The 17,978-nt window shown below is 38.7% G+C and overlaps 1 protein-coding gene across 4 annotated transcripts in view; it reads right to left on the bottom strand.

The window, feature by feature from the left end:
- The window catches only part of KIAA1549 (KIAA1549 ortholog), a 141,588-nt gene that overhangs the window by 33,344 nt on the left and 90,266 nt on the right, over positions 1–17,978 (bottom strand). For all 4 annotated transcript variants that reach the window (XM_033057075.2, XM_033057076.2, XM_033057077.2 and 1 more), the window contains 3 exons: positions 17,191–17,336; positions 10,643–10,820; positions 8,349–8,533 (listed from right to left, as the gene is read on the bottom strand). In XM_033057075.2, the coding sequence (XP_032912966.1) occupies positions 8,349–8,533; positions 10,643–10,820; positions 17,191–17,336 (509 nt within the window). The remainder of the gene's footprint in view (positions 1–8,348; positions 8,534–10,642; positions 10,821–17,190; positions 17,337–17,978) is intronic.

The raw sequence follows: 17,978 nt of genomic DNA, 5'->3' as shown, positions 1-17,978 counted from the left end.
CTGTAAAGAATGCATACAATTTGTGCATATGATTTAACAGCAGTAATGCATATCTGATTTAAGACACAAAACCCCTTCATTCATGAAAAAAGCATACCAGAAGATCTCATAGAAGGAGAGTTCTGACTCCACAGTCACCTTCAAAATACTGAAAAAAGTCCCACTTGTATCTCTTGAGGTCTTTTTGTGTCATTGTGTCTCTTTTCTGACATGGGATATAATGCAATTTATTTGTACCATAAGCCAAACTTCTTCCAAATCTGCTTTAAAAAAATCCCAACACTAAGCATCACTGAGAAGTGTGCAGAGGGGTTCCTTCACTCTTGCTGGTTTAGAAAATATGTTTAGGGGACCAAAACAAAAAGAAGTCTCTAATTTAAATACATTCACTTGCTAATAGTGTTTGTATACAAAAAGAAGAGCATGTGCAATGACAGCCCCCTGTATTTATTGCATCTTACTTGGGATGCCACCACCCTCCCACTACAGCACTGTGACAGCCTGTGCCCTCTATGGCAAGCCTCAAACCAGAAGCAAGATTTTGAGACCCGAGGGTCAAAAAAGAGGTTGCATGTACACAATGCCACCCATTTTCTTATCTTGGACCAAGGATCTCTACACAAATTATGTTTCCCATTTGTCATCACAATAGCACTTCTATTACCATTTCTGGGCATAGGCAAAGCAGTTGAGCAAATGTGTTCTTGGGGAAAAGAAATATGCTTAGAAGTGCTTGGGTTTCTCTCACCAAGTTGGGAAAAAGCAGCACACGGTATAGCCAGCACTGGCAGAGAAAACCAGAACAAGCTGGTGTACAGCCTCTGGTCATCCTTCCCTCTGCTGCAAAGTCAGAACTGTGTTACTGCTTACCACCAAACAAATAGCAAGAAAAGCAGGAATCCCACAGAAAATACCACCTCAGGAATTTTGCTTCAGGAGTAGGATTAAAAACAAATAAAGAAACCCCCAAACTTACAAAACTTTATAAAGCCTGAGATTCTCAAGACACCTGTCCTGAAATATTTTCTTAAGACAGATTCTTCTTGCGGATTTTCATCATCCCTCTTCTCCTTCGTGCATTTCCTCCTGCCACACTAATATTACTGTGACAGCTCAGTAAATTTCAAAAAATACAAGAGGGATCATGTTGCTGAAAGCCCATAACTCTGAGTACATATATGCCCACAGGCTGCTGAGATAACTGCTGTAACAGGCAGAATTTTGTTCCTGAATCGCACACAGTTTTAGCTTTCCTTCTCAGACAGAAATGGGTTGATACTATCCTAATCATAGTTTGTGAGGTTCCTTTGCACACTGGTTGGATGGAAGTATCAGGAGTAAGTTAGACGAAGATTGGCAACTTTATACAATAGACAGGTCATTGCAGCCTCAACTCCATCAGATTTTTGTCCCTAAGTAATGTTAAACAATTCCTCCTCTAAGGTCACGTACATAACTCCAACACCAAATCCAATCTCTAAGAGAGATAACGCAATGCATAAAAAAATTACAAATTAAGGGAACTCTTTGCTAAACTTGTGAAGCAAGCAAATACATTGTAAAATGGCTCTCAGCATCCGCACAGATCACATAGACAACACAGTCCAAAAACACATCCTCTCTACAAATAATGAGACAAGTGCTACCACATTTAACTAAAGACTTCCAAGATAGAGCATAAGTCAGCAATTTTCATTTATTTTTTCGTGCTGGTATTTTGTTGGGTTCAGTGATTCACACATTTATATACCTAAGAGGAGTTTGAAGTGCACAGGAAGTACATTCCCATATACTGCAGAAATATTCTGCTTGCTGAAATGAAACTGCAAGTTTCAGTCACAAGTGGGTAGCGCATTAAAACCTTAGACAACAATGATTTAATGTTGGTGAATTTCCATGCTCCCAAAACAGCTAAATTCCACAGCAGACTTTCTATCGTCTTTTGTTAGGAGAGAAAAATTTACTTCTCCAGTATTAATCTCATCTAATCTCAGTAGTTTATTATGTTTAGGATGGCACAACATTTACCCATATCTCTTTTTAACTCCATTTGAAAAGCAACCACTATATAAACATGACTCTATAAATCCACTGATCACCTACATTTTGAATGGCATATTCAATTCTACTCTCCCCATCTCAAAACAGATAGAAAAGAAGGGATAGGAAAAAGAAATGATGGTAATAGCAATGTGACAGAGGTTTTAAAGTTGGGATTGGCAAAGATGAAGAGCCTAGGCATCACTGTTCCCTGTCTCCTCCAATACAAGGACTAAGGGGCACCACAGAGAACTTGGAAGTAGCAGGAAAAATGCAGGGTGAAACAAGATGATGTGGTTCTTTGTGTAACATGCTGTAGAAATCCCTGTCAGCAGCTGAGATGAGTCCAGAAGGACCAAATGAGTTCATGAAAAGAAGAATGTTCAGGGTTGCTAAATATCATCACTTCTAGACACAGTCCTTCAGACACAAGTAACTGGAGGCTGAAGAGTTACTCAAGGCAAAGCAATCCATATACTGGCCCTCTCCTCTTCTCTAGGCTTTTCCTTGTGGCATCTGGGCTAGTTGGCCTTTTGGAATGATCTCAAGACAGATACTCAAATGTTTCTAAAAAAGCAGATGGAGATATTTTACTTTTTATACCTATTTATATAAGCAGTATATCTGAAGTGTGGTATTTTATTTCTACCATTTGTGAATAGTTAATCCTTATTACAGAAGAAGAGTTACTACAAAAGAGCACTTTCAGAGGAACTGCCACCAGAGAAATGTATTGTTGAGAAGTAATTAAGATGCTGAATATTGCATCCTTTTTAGAATCCAGCTATTGACTCTGAAGGAGATCCTGTATGTCATTCCCAAAAAGACAACAGTTTGGATAGTTAGTCAAGGTAGCTATTAGAAATGAATGGTATTTGTTATGCAAACATGAATCTCTTGCATAAACTCATGTCAGTTTTCAAGTAGTTTTTGTAAGATTGGTGTCAGCTGCCTTTCTTAACACAAGTCTCTTCTGACTGAATTTTTCTGCAATGCAGAGCTGTTACCTCAACATTATACAGATGAACAAAAGGATTACAGGATGTCAAAACATCACAAGAATTCTCTGCATCAGGAGCAGAAGCGTAATATTTAGCCTCCAGCGGAGCTGGCCTGTGATCTTGGAAACATCCAAGAGATACTCTACTGACTACACAATAATAAGCAAAATTCTCAATTCAGAGGTGTAAAGTTACACCTGACACATGACATTTGGATATCAGATATTCTTGCTTACAGGGGGAAATAAAAATCCACACAAATGCCTCCCAGACATCTTGCAGGAGGCATGACTCATTACCTGTGACTGTGAGCGGATTAGAGTAGACATACTAGGGCTGGTGACAGTCCCCAGGAGATGATGACAGTTCAGCTGAGCTCTGCTGGTACACAAGGCAAACTGGCAGCCCTCCAGCTCTGGCATTACCTGTGCTGCAGCTCCAGGAAAAGGTGCATTACTTTGTCCAAGGCTTTGTGGGGACCAACCCACTCCACCTCTGCCACGTGTAAACAACACACAGGACGGAGAGTGAATCAGAAGGATGTACTGAGTCTCTAAGAAGCACAGTGGCATGCAGTAGCCTCCAGAGAGGAGTGACATCTGACTGGAGAAGCAGGCATTCTTCCCCATGGGTTTTAGGATGCGCCCTTGGATAAACAACAAATGGAGCAAACCATTCAAAGCTATCACAGCAAAAGCAATGACTTCAGCACATCCAGCATTTACAGACCATCCAACACCTCATAAATAAACCGCCAATTAGCTTGTCCAGTTCTTGCCATTAGGGCAGGGAGCCTTTCCCTGAACAATTGTCTAAAGCTGAAATTATCTCTGAGAAGTCCTAGGAAGGGATCTGACATTTTTCTTCAAATGCTTATACTCAGCAGGGAAAGTGAAACCTCTAGAGAACCAGGTTCCATTTTATTTTTTTGATGTCCCCAGAGAAAGAAATAATACTACTGACTCTGCTTCTATTGTGGATAACATGCAAAATGGTTTTTTGCTCTCTGGGGAGGAGGAAAGGAGTGGTTCTGCACAAAAACATCAGAGGTCCCAGTACAGGTACAGAGCAAAATGATGGTTTGGACATTAAAGAAATTAATTGAGTTTTTCATGAAGAAAAATAACCAATGGCAAAAATTCAGTTGCCCACAAAAGGCACAACTTCTTTACAGGATACAAAAGCTTGGGACAAGCAAAAGATTGGGACAATGTTATGGCAGATATAGGCAATGGCAAGAGAAAAAATCTTGTTATTTAAAAATACCACTTGTGCATCTTTTTACTTCATAAGGCAAAGACATCTTAATCCAGTGAACAACCCAGGTCACATCAAGGTGAATTTCCAGTAGGATGCTATGGCTTACAGAACAAGTAATGAATATTTGATGTGCCCTTTAAATATCTTCGTATCATCTTTTCAAAAGAATTATCCTTGCACAGACCAATGAATCTTGCATAGATTCACTGGCCTCCTCTGTTTCCTTAAGTCTCAGTTTAAAAAGCATAAAAATAACTTATCTAAGCTTGTTTTCCCATTTAATCTCCACAATGGAAAAGGAAACCTAACATTTTACAGGTATTATCAATTCTGTTTTGACGCAAAAGGATGGATCAGCAAATCACAATCTCTTTAAGATCCTTTATTTCTTCTTACTTTATGATGGAACCTGGTTTTGCTAGCATTAGTTTCCCACAAAAGTCTTCTTTCCTATGTATTTATGTTTATATTCACTGAGGCGAAAGTTAAGTAAAAAATCCCTTAATAACAGGCTCCCTCTCTATACTCTTTGCAGGAAGTAATTTTATGAGCCTTTTTAAGCAGGATCCTTGTGCCATCCTGTCTGCAAGACACTGATCCTGTAATGAAACTGGAAGGTCACATGAAAGGACACAAGCTGGTGGCACATGCAATGTGCAGGACAGGTCTTTGCTGTATACAGTCCACCTTGCCCATGTCAGAAGACACATTATCCTTGCTATTATCTATACTACCTTTGAGAATGACCTGGCCTGAAGGGAGGGGCCAAGCAGCACATCTGGACTCCAGCCCAGCTTCAAGGCTGCTGTAGCACATAAATATTGATGCAATCTTGGGTACCTCTGTCGACTTGTCACCACAGAATCTGGTGGTGATCCACACAGCCATGTCCACTCAAGTAGGAAATCTGCCATCACTGACCATCACAAGTGAGGGATTGTGACCCACCTATTCTAAAGGGGCGTCCACAGAGTATTTAAGGGACCAAAGCCAGTTAGTTGTGCTGACATGAATGCTGGCAGTATGACAATTGCTGTGTAGAACAACTACCTCACGACCCTTACCTCACCAAGGTGTACCCAAGCAGCCATACCCCATACACCCAAAAATCATGTAGAACCTAATTGCCAGCAGATAATAGTACTGTGTTCCTTCATCAGAAGATAGGACTGAGGTTAGGAAGCTTATGATTTACTTTTAATGGTGGTCATAGAAACACAGAAATCACATCTACTCTGTAAAAGTAATCCTTTACATATAAAAGATTAAAAGTAAAACTTATACTGAGTGAATACCAAAACATTTCAGGAAAATCCAGGCATTTCAAAGCAGAATGAAACAATTAAATGAAAGAAAAGAAAAAAGGAAGCATATGACTGACATATGGGGCTATAGAATCCAGTAAAATTTGTAGGTCTAAGAATCTCTGAAGAGGATAATGCAACTGCGTAAGAGATTCTAATTAAGTATAAAAACCTTTTGCACAACCTGTGACTTACTTATGCAATCTGCATTTACAGTACATTTACAGAGTTCTCTCTCTTGATGTTCCAAGTCACCAGCCTTTCAGTCTTGCCTCTGCAGCACAAAACAAACAGGCTTTTTCCCCTCACTCCCAAGCCCATTCCAGGCTTTTAAGTCACAGATAACATAATTTGCTCTCAGCTGCTACTGTAAATTCTAACGGGTTATTATGCTGCCCACTGAACTGCTCTGTTAAAGTGGCTAATTTAATTGAAGACACTGAGGAAAGACTGGTGACACCCCTGGAGATCCACCAGTGCAGTATGATATCCGGTATCAGCTGAACAAAAAACAGGTGTCTCAGTTTCATATCTTCCACTCATCACACATTTTTAAGCATAAAACATATTACAGACTTATTACAAGGTTGGAAAGTATTGTCTTCTATTTCCAGTATGGATATGCCATACATATGATAATGAAAAATTCTATATTTACATGAATTTTCTGTTAAATATTAATGGAAGTGAGAAGAGCTAGCACACTACAAATGCATCTTTACATTTTTTATGAATGAAATATAGATTCCAAGAGAAAAACTCAGATCTTTAACCTAAATATCTTTCTATTTACAGGTACAGTGCAGGCTTTCACCTTCCTTCAGTACCAAGGTCAAGCTCTGAAAATAGAGAATGGAAATAATTGTGGCTGTGGTGAGGAAGAGGAAGCCTAGTCCATTTTATGGGGTTTATATACAGACATAAATCCCTGACTACATGTTGACACTCCTTTGTTCACTTCTTTGCATTTACTCTAGCAAAAAGTATAAAACATAGATACAATTTTAGATGGCAGAATCAGACCAAATGTCCCTAATAATTTGTATACTGATTTGACTGTCTGGGGGTCTTTGGTGGTGGTTAAATACACCCTCTTCTGACCCAGAATTTCAACCCACTGTTTGAAGACATGAAATCCCAATGACAGCCTGATAGTAAGGAAGCCAGAGTACTGCTTTTATTCTGGGGAAAGGAGGATATGGTTTGCACAGTCGATTCTTCCAGTAGCTTGATGTGAGATGTCCTTACTGGTTCTTTCCAGTTTGCTTACAGCAACTTCCCCAAAGAAGGCAAAGTGACAGGTTCCCTAGGCAATCCAAAATGAGACTTGCATATAAACAAGTTCGAGGCTTCTGACTCATGAATGATTAAGATGAAGAACATTGTGAAAGCAGTGGGGAAAAGCAACTGAGCCATTTTTTTAAAATGAAGTAATTATATGGAAGATGTTTCTGGCCTTACAGCCAATACGACTCAACTGCTTCCTCACAAAAAAACTGCTTGTGATAGCAGAGAGGTACTGAAAATGTGATCAAACAGTGTACCAAGGGAAATGGTCCTCTCTTGCCTCTTTTGTATGACCCTTCTCAAATTAGTCAAAACTACTGTGGGGAACTTCCTCAGTCAAAAATATGTGTTACATATTACCACAGCAGAGGTGAAACAAGGTACCAGGGGGTGGTATTCATCAAATGGTACCACTTGTTGCCAACCCAGATTCTGACACACAACTCGCAGTCACAAGACAAGTGGAAGTTACTATTGATTTGTTCTGACTGCTTTGGAAGTGCAAGTGCTTTCTGTTTCTCTCATCTTTCACATCATTAATTATCTTGAAAGAGAGCATGGTGTACAGACAAGGCTTGTTATGGAGAAAACTGTGTGACTGAACATGAGGTCACAGTGCAGAACATAACTGCACTACCACAGGATTAGCAGTAGATTATTTTGCCTTTATTAATGCCTCTGAAGGTATAGTCAGTAACAAGCATTTCTGACACACATAGGTTCTCTTTGGTTGTAAAAAGAAAGTAACCTTTCAGGCACTTTATCATTCTTTTTTACTGAATACATCCTTTGTGAAAAATCTGGATCACAAATTTTTTGATTTACACTCTTGGGCAATAAAAAGACAAGAGTACTGAATTTCTTACTATCCTAACCAACACTGGCCAACAAGTTCACTTATGCAGACACACACGGATCCAGTAATTAATGTTCTAGTACTGCAACAGGTTTTCACCAATTGCAACAAAAAGAGCCCTGGCAGAACATGGAGCAGTCAGGACAGGTTCTAGCAAATTCTAGTTCCAGTATGAGGTAGGATGGTGCACTTTAGCTGTCAGATTTGGTTAGCAGAAGCTCTCCAAAGAAAAAATCAGCCTTCTGGGAAAAACAAGGTCAGTGATTCAAGACTCAGTGCATTTCTTCTTATTCAGTCCCAGCCACAGCCTTGAAATGAAGTGATAAAGAAAGGTTCCTTTCAGCCTCAGTGCCCACATTTCAGAAGGACGGATCTATCTAATGCAGTATCAAATACACAGGAGAATAAATAAAACACTACGGGATTCTTGACTTCAACTATCATTAGACAGCTTTCCTCCACTTTTTTTCCCCTCTAAACTGGAAGGCTCTGAAACTGTGTTTACACACGCTAGTTAAGGATGCCAGGTGTTCCCCAGAGCCTCACATTCGTTTGTTCTCAGAATACTCAAGCTCCTCTCAGCACAGCTTCCCCTTTTACCTTCTGTCGCTGCTGAATGTTGCTCACTGTGTCTGGCTGAAACTCCAGCTTGTCTGTTCGGCAGAGTTTCCAGTATAAAATAATAACAATCAGGAGCACCACAGCAACTGGGACTGCCACCCCGACAATAATCCAGAGGTTGCTATTCTGTGTCTCTGAGGTGGACTCCTTCATCTTCTCCACAGCTGCAAAGTTAAAAGGAAGACAGCAGTATTATTATCTGGTTATGTTTTAAACTGAGGACACTTCAAGGTTATGTACTGTTATGCTCTTGTAAATGCCAGTTAAGGAATTTATCAGTAATCAGCTGCACATCACAGGAAATGTCATACCCTGTAAGTTAAGGTATATCATGCTCAGGAAGCATGGGGCAGGAGATCAATTGTCCTGGTTCACCTTCTGAAGATCTGTTCTTAAAATACTAATGAAAATGGCACTTCTGCCATCATCCTGTAACCCAAAAGTAAGCTGACATAGTGAAATGAGTCTAAAAAAATTACCACTAGCAAAGCTAAGATAGACTTTCCAACACTGCTACCTGTTTCCTGCTTTAGGAAATGTTACAAGCCTTTCTCTTCTCTTTAACATTTTATTATCAAAAACAATTTGAATCTCCTCCACAAGGTATATAGTTTTGCATTGGTGATTACTCTTGTTTCTTCTGTTTCATTGTCAGTGTGTGACATCCTTTAGCCCCAAGCACAAAACAAACTCTTGGAAAGTGTAATAAACCAAGTCATTCTTTTATAAGGTAAACTATAATAAATGATAAAACTTTTATTTGCTAATTTTGTATAATGGTTAATCATGGGACTAAAACCCATAGCAATAATACATTTCTAGTGAAACTCAGGTACTTTCTAAAAATTATGTTTTCAAGTTAAAAAAATATTCCTATATTTTCTATATATAATTTTATTAGTAGCTATTCCAATGATGAGCTTAGAACTTAAGGGAACATAAAATTGTTATATTTTATATATCTAACTGCTCATTTCTGGCATTATGTTTTCTGATATAAAAATAACCCTTTTTTGGTCTAGTTTCTTCCAATAGAAAAGCATTTAGATTTTTATGACTCTGTGACTCTAGAAGACCTTTCTAACGACAGAACAAACATAACAAGTTTCAACATGCACAATAAGCTATGAACACTTCATGAAATTTATTCAACATTTATCATTTTTGTAAAGAGAATTTATTCTTCCAACTTTTTCCACTTCTGTCTAACCAGCATTACAGTCCATTAATGGATATTAAGCAGATGTGTATGAGCTACTGACCCATCTGCACACAACTGGTTTAATGAGGGACAAAATTTGGAAACACCTACAGATGGTACAATTATTACTATTTTCTTTCTTTTCTTTCTGCAGAGAATTTTAAATTTCAGACACATGCTTGTTCAGTTGGCAAAACACCCTGTGGTACCATGTAACATGCCTCCATATTGCACAGCAGTGAGAAAAGGTAATTAAGCATTCATACCAATGAGGTATTTTGCAGATCATAGTTGTCAGTTCCTAAGATACCTTTAAGTTTTTCTCCTAATTGTAACACGGAATTTTGAGTAGGTATTCTATCTCACTACTAACTGAAAATTATTTATATACCAAGCCTCCTGAATAAAGTAATTATATGACTTTACATGACCTATCCTATTTATTTTTATGTGTATCTAGCAAAAAAATCACATTACTTTTATATTATTAAAATAGCATATTACTTATATGATGGACTATATTACTTATATATTATTGATGGACAAACAAATAAAAACAAGCTCAGTCATATTCAATGGAAGAAATAAATGCCCCAACTAGTTTTGCTGTACATCTTTCATGGAAAAAGTAATACAGACAAAAAAGCAGTGACTTGTTTTAAACTACACTGCCATTACTCAGCTAAAGGAAACATCCATTTCATTCCGACGCCCTCCCATCTCAAAACTGTGAGGTTTGTACAAGCTCTTGGACAAGATAAACTGTAAAGAAATACTGGACTAGCAGGATCAGATGAAAATGGCAGGAAGGTCTTCAGTCAGCACAAGCATGGAGCGAATGCAGTGAGGCTGGACTTAAGGACTCTGCTGCAACCCTAAGCTCAGCAGGGTCTTCAAGAGGCAAAACACCACTGCATAGCTCATGGCAAGGCTGCTAAAATTGATTTCCACAGGAGTGTCAAAGCTGTGGGCACCAAAACAGTGGGCACCATGCAGTGCCATAACCTGCAAAGCTAAAGACACCCTTCCCATCTGTCTTTGCTTGCATTGGTGTGGATTTGACAGGGCTTACGCTGTGCAACGCTGCCTTCAATGCGGTATCCGAGGATGATGGCAGCCCGCTGGATATCAACTCTGTTCATCAGGTCTGAGCACTTCAGAGCGCTCAGTCTCTCCCCATCTTGGTCCTCCACGAAATAGATCAGCTCCACGGGGTTATCAACACCAACTAAGCGTGACACATTCACAATCTGAAAAGAAATTTCAAAGCTTTTACATTTTAAGTTGCATTTATTTGGAGCTCCCAACATTTGGTCCTACAGTTCATACTCTCTCTCGCCTGTTGTAACCGAAAGGAAAATTTCAAGGTAAGTGATCCCTTATAAAATACATTTTTATGGCAAACCTTTCCTCTCCCCCACTCTTGTATTGTAACAGTGTGCACATCTGGTAAGTAAGAGAACTGCTTTCACTCCAAAGATGCCAACACTGTGCTACCCTGGAAGCCTCTACTGCCTTTAGCAATTGTTGCTTAGAAGTGTAACTGCACTTTTCCCTTCTCTAAATATCTACTCTAACTTTGATTTATTATTTGAAACTCACACACCTCTTTGCTCCAGTTTTTCTAAATGTCAAGCAGCTATACAGGCGAATATTCTGTTAGGATCAAATAAAACTGTTTGCTCTGTTTCAACTTAAGCACTTGCACAGTCACCTTCCTCCTCCAAACAGCTCCCCTTGGCATCCACCTCTCTTCAGGAAGGAATGTGTTTGACGCTGTGGGAAGCAATTCTTCCTACCTACATCTAAAGACATTAATAATCAAAAGAATGCATGCTATGAGGAAGTCTGGTAGATACTCTAGCCACCAAACGTCTTCATTTACATTAGAACCACATAACTTTGAATTCCTTTAAAATTACATCTTTTTATATAACAATTCTCCCTGTTTAACCATTTACCATGTAATGGTGAGCTCAAACAAGAATTAGGACAAAAAATAGTAGGGGGTATTCTGTCATTACTTTTTGTTTTTAAAAGAGTTTGAAGGGTTCTGGAAGGGATTGACATAAATAGAGCAAACTTGCTTCCTTCAGAATTATATTATTACTACTACAAAGTATATATTTAATAAATTATAATCTCAGAAACTGTCCACAGGCCTTAAGTAAAGCAAACACACAAATGCTTGCGTGTCTGAGGCATACAAAAGCAAATCTTTGTATTGTTTTTCTTTCCTAGTTCCCACCTAAACAAATCATGTTGAAGGAAAGAAGTACAATTTCCACCTCATCAGGAATGATGTCTGATCTTGGGGGACAGCAACTAAACATGCCCTAAATAAAACAATCCCCAGGAATGGTAACAGTAAGATGCATACATATATTTTAAAAAAAAGGGGGGGAAAAATGAAACAAGACAAAGCACAATTGTCGTAAAAGTCTTGTAAAAACAAGTCAACTGAAAGCAAATAATGTTCAGTGTCAGCCATATTTGATGCAAGAAACGTAGTCTCTACAGATAGAGAAAAAAAAAGGTGCAGATCTCTGAAACACAGCAAGAGCTGCTAACAGGATCCATTAAATGATGCTGCTGCTCACCTGAACACCATTCCCCCTTCTAGCAGCTAAGGGAAAACAATCCCTGACTGAAGGTAACAAAACAGCATCAATAAATCAGGTTTCAACACATATATTTGGCAGCTGTAAAGCAAAATCTGGCTTCATGTACCTCAAATACACAATCAGTTAACAAATAGCCACAGCTTTATAGTATGTCTGCTTCAGGTGGGTTGCCACAGCCTGGTCTCAGTGCACAGAGCAGCAGAGTGTATAGACTGGTATCTGCTTACAGCACAGATGAAACCTTCCCAAACAGCATTTAACTCACATGGAGGGTGAGAGAGTTGAAAGGTCATGTGGGACTGAACATCATTGGGCTGTTTTAATTTTATGAAGCCCCTCTGTGCATAACAAAGCCACAGAATCAGAGAAAATTAGAAAATTAAATTGAATTTAAAAATTAAACTGAACTATCTTATATTTTAGGGCCTGTGAAGAATCGAAGAAGGACTATAATTATGTGCGTTACACACATCAGGTAACGGTCCCAAGCTGAGTGAATGGGTTAACAAAGGAACTTCTCCACTGCTGCCTTTAGAAAAGGCAGAAGGTAAGAAAGACAAGATACCAGTGCAAGTTGTCACAACTGAAACTGTATGAATTTTAACACAGAATTAAAAAAAGCATATGGCTCCCTATGCTGAGGAATAGGGATGAGTGAGAACAGTCAGAGTGGAAATAGGAAGAAGTAGCTTGGAGGTATTTCAGCACAGTCTAGAGAACATGGGAACAAGCACAAAATGTTCAGTGGAGGTGCAGGCTAGTGTTGATGAACTAAGTTTGCTCTTTTAAGCTAAGTTTTGTCTGAAATAATTAATTCTGAATAAACAATATTTAATGACTGCTCACACCATACAGGGAGAGAAGCTTCACAGAGAGAAGTTGCAAACAAAATTTCAAACCATGGGGAGATGGTTATGGATTTCTATTCTGGGAAAGCTGATGACTAGCAGGACAGTTTGGAAGCAAATATGTAAGACAATTAGACTTATACATAAACACAGTACCTGTGACCATATCACTACCTCAGTTTTCCTCTCTGTCACAGTGATTCACTACATTTTACTTGTTGATTTTTGTAACTAGCCTCTCATTTTGCTGAAACACAGGAAATGGCATACTGGATCTGATCCATTTTAAATCTGATCATGGAACTGAGGTACATAGTCACTGTGCCTGTTTTTTTATAGGGTTTCTGTATTCTACATTATGTGACACATGGCTCCAAATTATACTCTGTGCAGCTTCAGACTAGTTTAGTCTCTGTCCTTGAGAATGCTAAGAATGCAAGCAGAGACAAATACTATTTGCCCAGCATCCAGCAAAGCAGCCCACATGCAAGGAAGCATTTAAGCATTTAACATTTAAGCTTTGGCAGTGAGGGATGACATAGGGAGGGAGGAGATAAAAGAATTTTAAATGCAGGAGGCAGAAAGTGGGGGAAGAAAAAGAAAATAAAAGCAAAGACTTATTCAACTTCTGTGTACATAAATGATACCATCTTTGTTGATACTAGATGTGCATTTAACCTCCACAAAGGAAAGGCTTAACTGTGTTCAGGTGTCAGTAAATTTAATTTAAAAAGTGTTTTCAAGTGAATATCATAGGTCAGTGAACAGAGTTGCCTTGGTAACAAAATCTAGTTCACAATTCTAGCACAGAAATACAAGTGGTGAGGAAGCTTCCAAGGCATTCTCAGTCGCAGCCAGCCAGTGGGATGTCCTGGTCAGCAATCCCCACAAGAGCAAGGAACCCCTGAGTGAACTGTTTTAGGGTCTCAAAGGCATGAGCACTACTTAGAAACAAGCAGATATGCACCCACAATCTCCAGTGCTAAGGCATGAGGATTATTTTCCTTTCTTTCCTTCCCTCATCCCATTGGGAAAAAAAAAAATCCATAAAACATCCTTTAAAAGTAGGATTTTAGTGTCTGGGCAATTAATTTGAGCTGGACCATGGTCAGCACACAGAGGTACAAACAGACTGTAAACAACATGACAAGAGGGCCAGGTGCTGCCCAAGACTGCTGCTGGAGGGGCCAAAAGCCTCAGAGGAAAAGGTGAAGCAGCAGCAGTGCCCAAAGGCTTTATTCAAAAACCTAAAAACTCACAGCAAGACAGGCTTTTCTCAGACAGGAGAGACACAAAGCTGTCAGCAGAAAAACAGGAGAAGGAATTTTTGCCTTAATGAAAAGTTCAATTCAGTCATTACACTCATAAACTGCTACTCCTCACACACACACTTGTGACTAAAATGCTGCCTAACATGTTCTTTAAATCAGAACATTCATCTTTCTTTAATTTACTAGGATCATCTTTTCACTTTCTATTAGGTTCAAAGGACCAAGCATGTTGAAATGAAAGAAAATTAATTTTCTTTTATTAGTTGCCAGTGTATTTTTAAACTACAATTAAGCCATTTAATTCCTAAAAAACTGTAACAAGAATTATTACAGTAAACTACTGACAAAACATAGCACAGGTCTCTGCAGATGAAATGCAAACCACAGTAAGCATGCACCTTCCAATTTGCAGCAACAGAAAATGCATATTGAAAATATGTATGACTCTGTGAAACATTAATATAATGTCACACAAAAATCAGTGGAACTATCAGAAGTATAACAATCAGGTGTGAGGCTTCAGAGGGGTTTTTGTACATAATGGTTACAGGCTTTTTTCTCTTTTTATCCTGGAGTCCCACCTGTGAACAGCACAGCCAGCCAAACAGGAGGGGAAGGCCTGCTATTTGGGTACCCTCCAAAGCTCTTCTTCTGAGTGTCTAGGTTTAAAGTATAATTTTTAATATTCATAGGCACTAACACATGCCTTGAGAAATGAAATCTAAACCTCACAAGGTATCACTTCTATCTCCTGAGCATGTGAAAGGAAACTAATATGCCTGAAGTAACATTCACAAATAATTGCTTCACCTCTTGACCTGCAGTCCTGATTTTCCACAGAGCTTAGAAATGTCACATTTCAATACACCATGAATATATTTCACCTCAGGAAAAACTCTGGTCTATAGGGTCACAACACAACTGAAATGTGAGTCTAGTCTTTAATGTATATATATACATGCTCTGTTAATAAAATTATGCAACGCTTCTGGTGCTGGCAGCTTTTGTTCTTATTTTCACTTCATTGTACTCTACTATCATAGTAGTCACTGATTCGTGTGCAAGAAATACAAATGGGAAAATCTGAATATAAAGCACAAGAAACATTATTAGCTCTTTCAGAAGACACATGAACATTTCAGTGCTTATAAACCTGGCTATGAGGAACAGAATTGACAGCAATAAAAGGTTTATAACAGATGCCTATGGAACAAGATCCTCAGCTAAGAGGGGAACCCTTGAAAGAAACTGAACATTGTGCAAGGAAGCTACCAAGGTTCTGTAGCACCTGCAGGTACCTGCTGTTCTCATCCAGGAAAGCAGGACACCCAGCACACACACCTTGCTGCAAGGTATCTCTTCAACCTCCCTTCTTCCATATCTCCTTTATTACAGTTCTAACCCTATTTGAAAGTGTGGGCTGGGAGCACCTAGAGAAGCCCTGTGGTGGTAAGATGTGCTGACTGTAATGAATAGAATCCTTCTCTGCCCAAAGACAGCAGTTGGCAGGCTCTTTGCACTAATTAAGTGGCATGCACTTAATGGCATGAGCAGCACTGCTGTCTTGAACATCTTATGCATCTTATGTCTTGAACATCAGCTGCATCTTATGTCCCAGTACATAATACAAAGTCAAAAGAAAAATGTTATATTTTCATTTTTCAAAATGCTACTCCTTATCTAAAAAGGATGTGCCCGTAATTTTGTGCATGAAAAAAAAAATACCTGAGCTTTATTGTGCAAAGTCATAAAACTGTAATCTAAACATACACATTTTATAGGTTGTGGTATCTTCGCTAGCAACATAAGGAATATTTGTTTAATTTATATGCAAAGGAAGGACAAAGGCATAATGAACAAAATGCAATAAGAGGTGTTGGGAATAAGAGATCTGAAGCATTCACCTATTTGCAGCAATTCAAAGCTGTTCAAAAGAAAAATAAAATAAAATCTCTATTACTGAAACAGATGTTTGTGAGACAGGAACGCAGAAGACTACCCCAACATCTGGAAATTTAGGTGGTAGTAAAAACTGTAGGATTAAATTAAATAAAGGCAATAGTTCTGAAATGCATAAGGGCATCTGGGGGGTAAACCAACTGTCAATGAATTAGCTGGAAAAGGTAATTTTTAAGATGATGAGCCATTAAAAAAGTACTTTGACTTTCAGATTATTGCATTGATTAGAAAGAACACATCAGAATTTAAAACTTTAAATTAAATATCCAAGTCTTCTTGGACTTTATGTGAATAAATCCACCTGTGACTCTAAAACACTAAACAGCACTGGAATCCAGAAAACAGAAGTTGCTATGTGGGCAAAATTAGGCATGATTAATCATTTTTACCTGAAATCCAACCCTGTGACCAGGAGTACTGTGACAACTAAGAAGGGGTAGAATGTACTACTCTATTGCTGCACCAAGCCACACATGATTCTACTTTGTATTTCTACACCACTGCCAAAACATCACAGAGAGCTGTGAAGTAGCTGCTCCAGGAGATTAAAGTTTTCAGATGATCATCCTGTCTCCTTTTGCTAGGCACCTCATGTAAGTCAAACAGGTAGAATATTTTAAAAATAAGATGTTGGTAAAATAATTTCAATGCTATTTCTAAGAAGCCATCAGAAATTTTTAGTAGGTACTTAATCAGTTATTTGCATTTCTTATGTTTAGCTTAAAAGACACATGCAGTGTTTAAAAGAACTGTATTTTAGGTGCAAAACACAAGCATCACCAACTAGCTAAAGGTGACACACGCTTTTGAGTTATATTTCTCAACTCAAAACCTGAACACTTTGTTAACATTAATGTTAACTTATTAAGTAATTTATTATCCTTTATTTTTCATCCTCAGATTTTAAGCTCTTAATACCTGCACAATGTTGCTGCCTGCAAAACTGGCCCTTCTCCAGATCCGTCCTTGGACCAAAGCCTCGTTTAACAGGTGAGCGAGTTTCCGCTCCATCTCAGCCCGAAACACTTCCTCCTGAATTCGCTGGTCGACGACACCCAGGAGAACTGCATTACACAGAAAGCAACCCAAGAAAACAAATTCATCAGTAAAACTTTTCAGTTTCTTCTCCACAACTTCAATTACAAGCTTTAGAGTCACTCTGTGACAGCTCAGGGACAATTCAAGAGCACCTGTATTTAAATGGCAATTCTGACTTGTTCAGTTGGAGGTTATATGTTGGAAAAGGGGGACATTTGGTGGGAAAAAGAAAAAATAAGTAATTCAGAGGAAAAAAAAACCAGGCAAAAGATTGCTTTGGAACCTTAACCAGGCTAGGCAGACCCAGGATAAAAACGAAACTATTTCAGTTCTAAAAATGCATAAAATCATGGGCATTCAATTAATTTTTAAAAACTACAAAAGAGAAAACTTAGTCTAAATCGTCTGCTTCACTTAATCGCAGTCAAAAGTGTTGTGTTCAGAAGTGATACAGAGTTGGAGATGGGGAGGGCAAGGGTTCAGAGACATGGAGAAAAAGGAGAACAGCAGCACCTGAATGAAGCTGTGTATTCAAGTGAACTTCCTCTGGTAATATTAACAAGTATGCCAATCACAGCACAAAAAAATGGTTTGCAGCCCTGCTCACTTGGCAACCAGGTACCCTGGGTCACCAGGGCAGCTAATGCTGAGAAGAATCCCTGAACGAA

This window comes from Catharus ustulatus, chromosome 4 (genome assembly GCF_009819885.2).
Source record: "Catharus ustulatus isolate bCatUst1 chromosome 4, bCatUst1.pri.v2, whole genome shotgun sequence".
In the NCBI taxonomy this organism is placed as follows: domain Eukaryota; kingdom Metazoa; phylum Chordata; class Aves; order Passeriformes; family Turdidae; genus Catharus; species Catharus ustulatus.
Note: the sequence above shows the minus strand (reverse complement) of the source record. Positions and strands in the feature narration are given on the sequence as shown.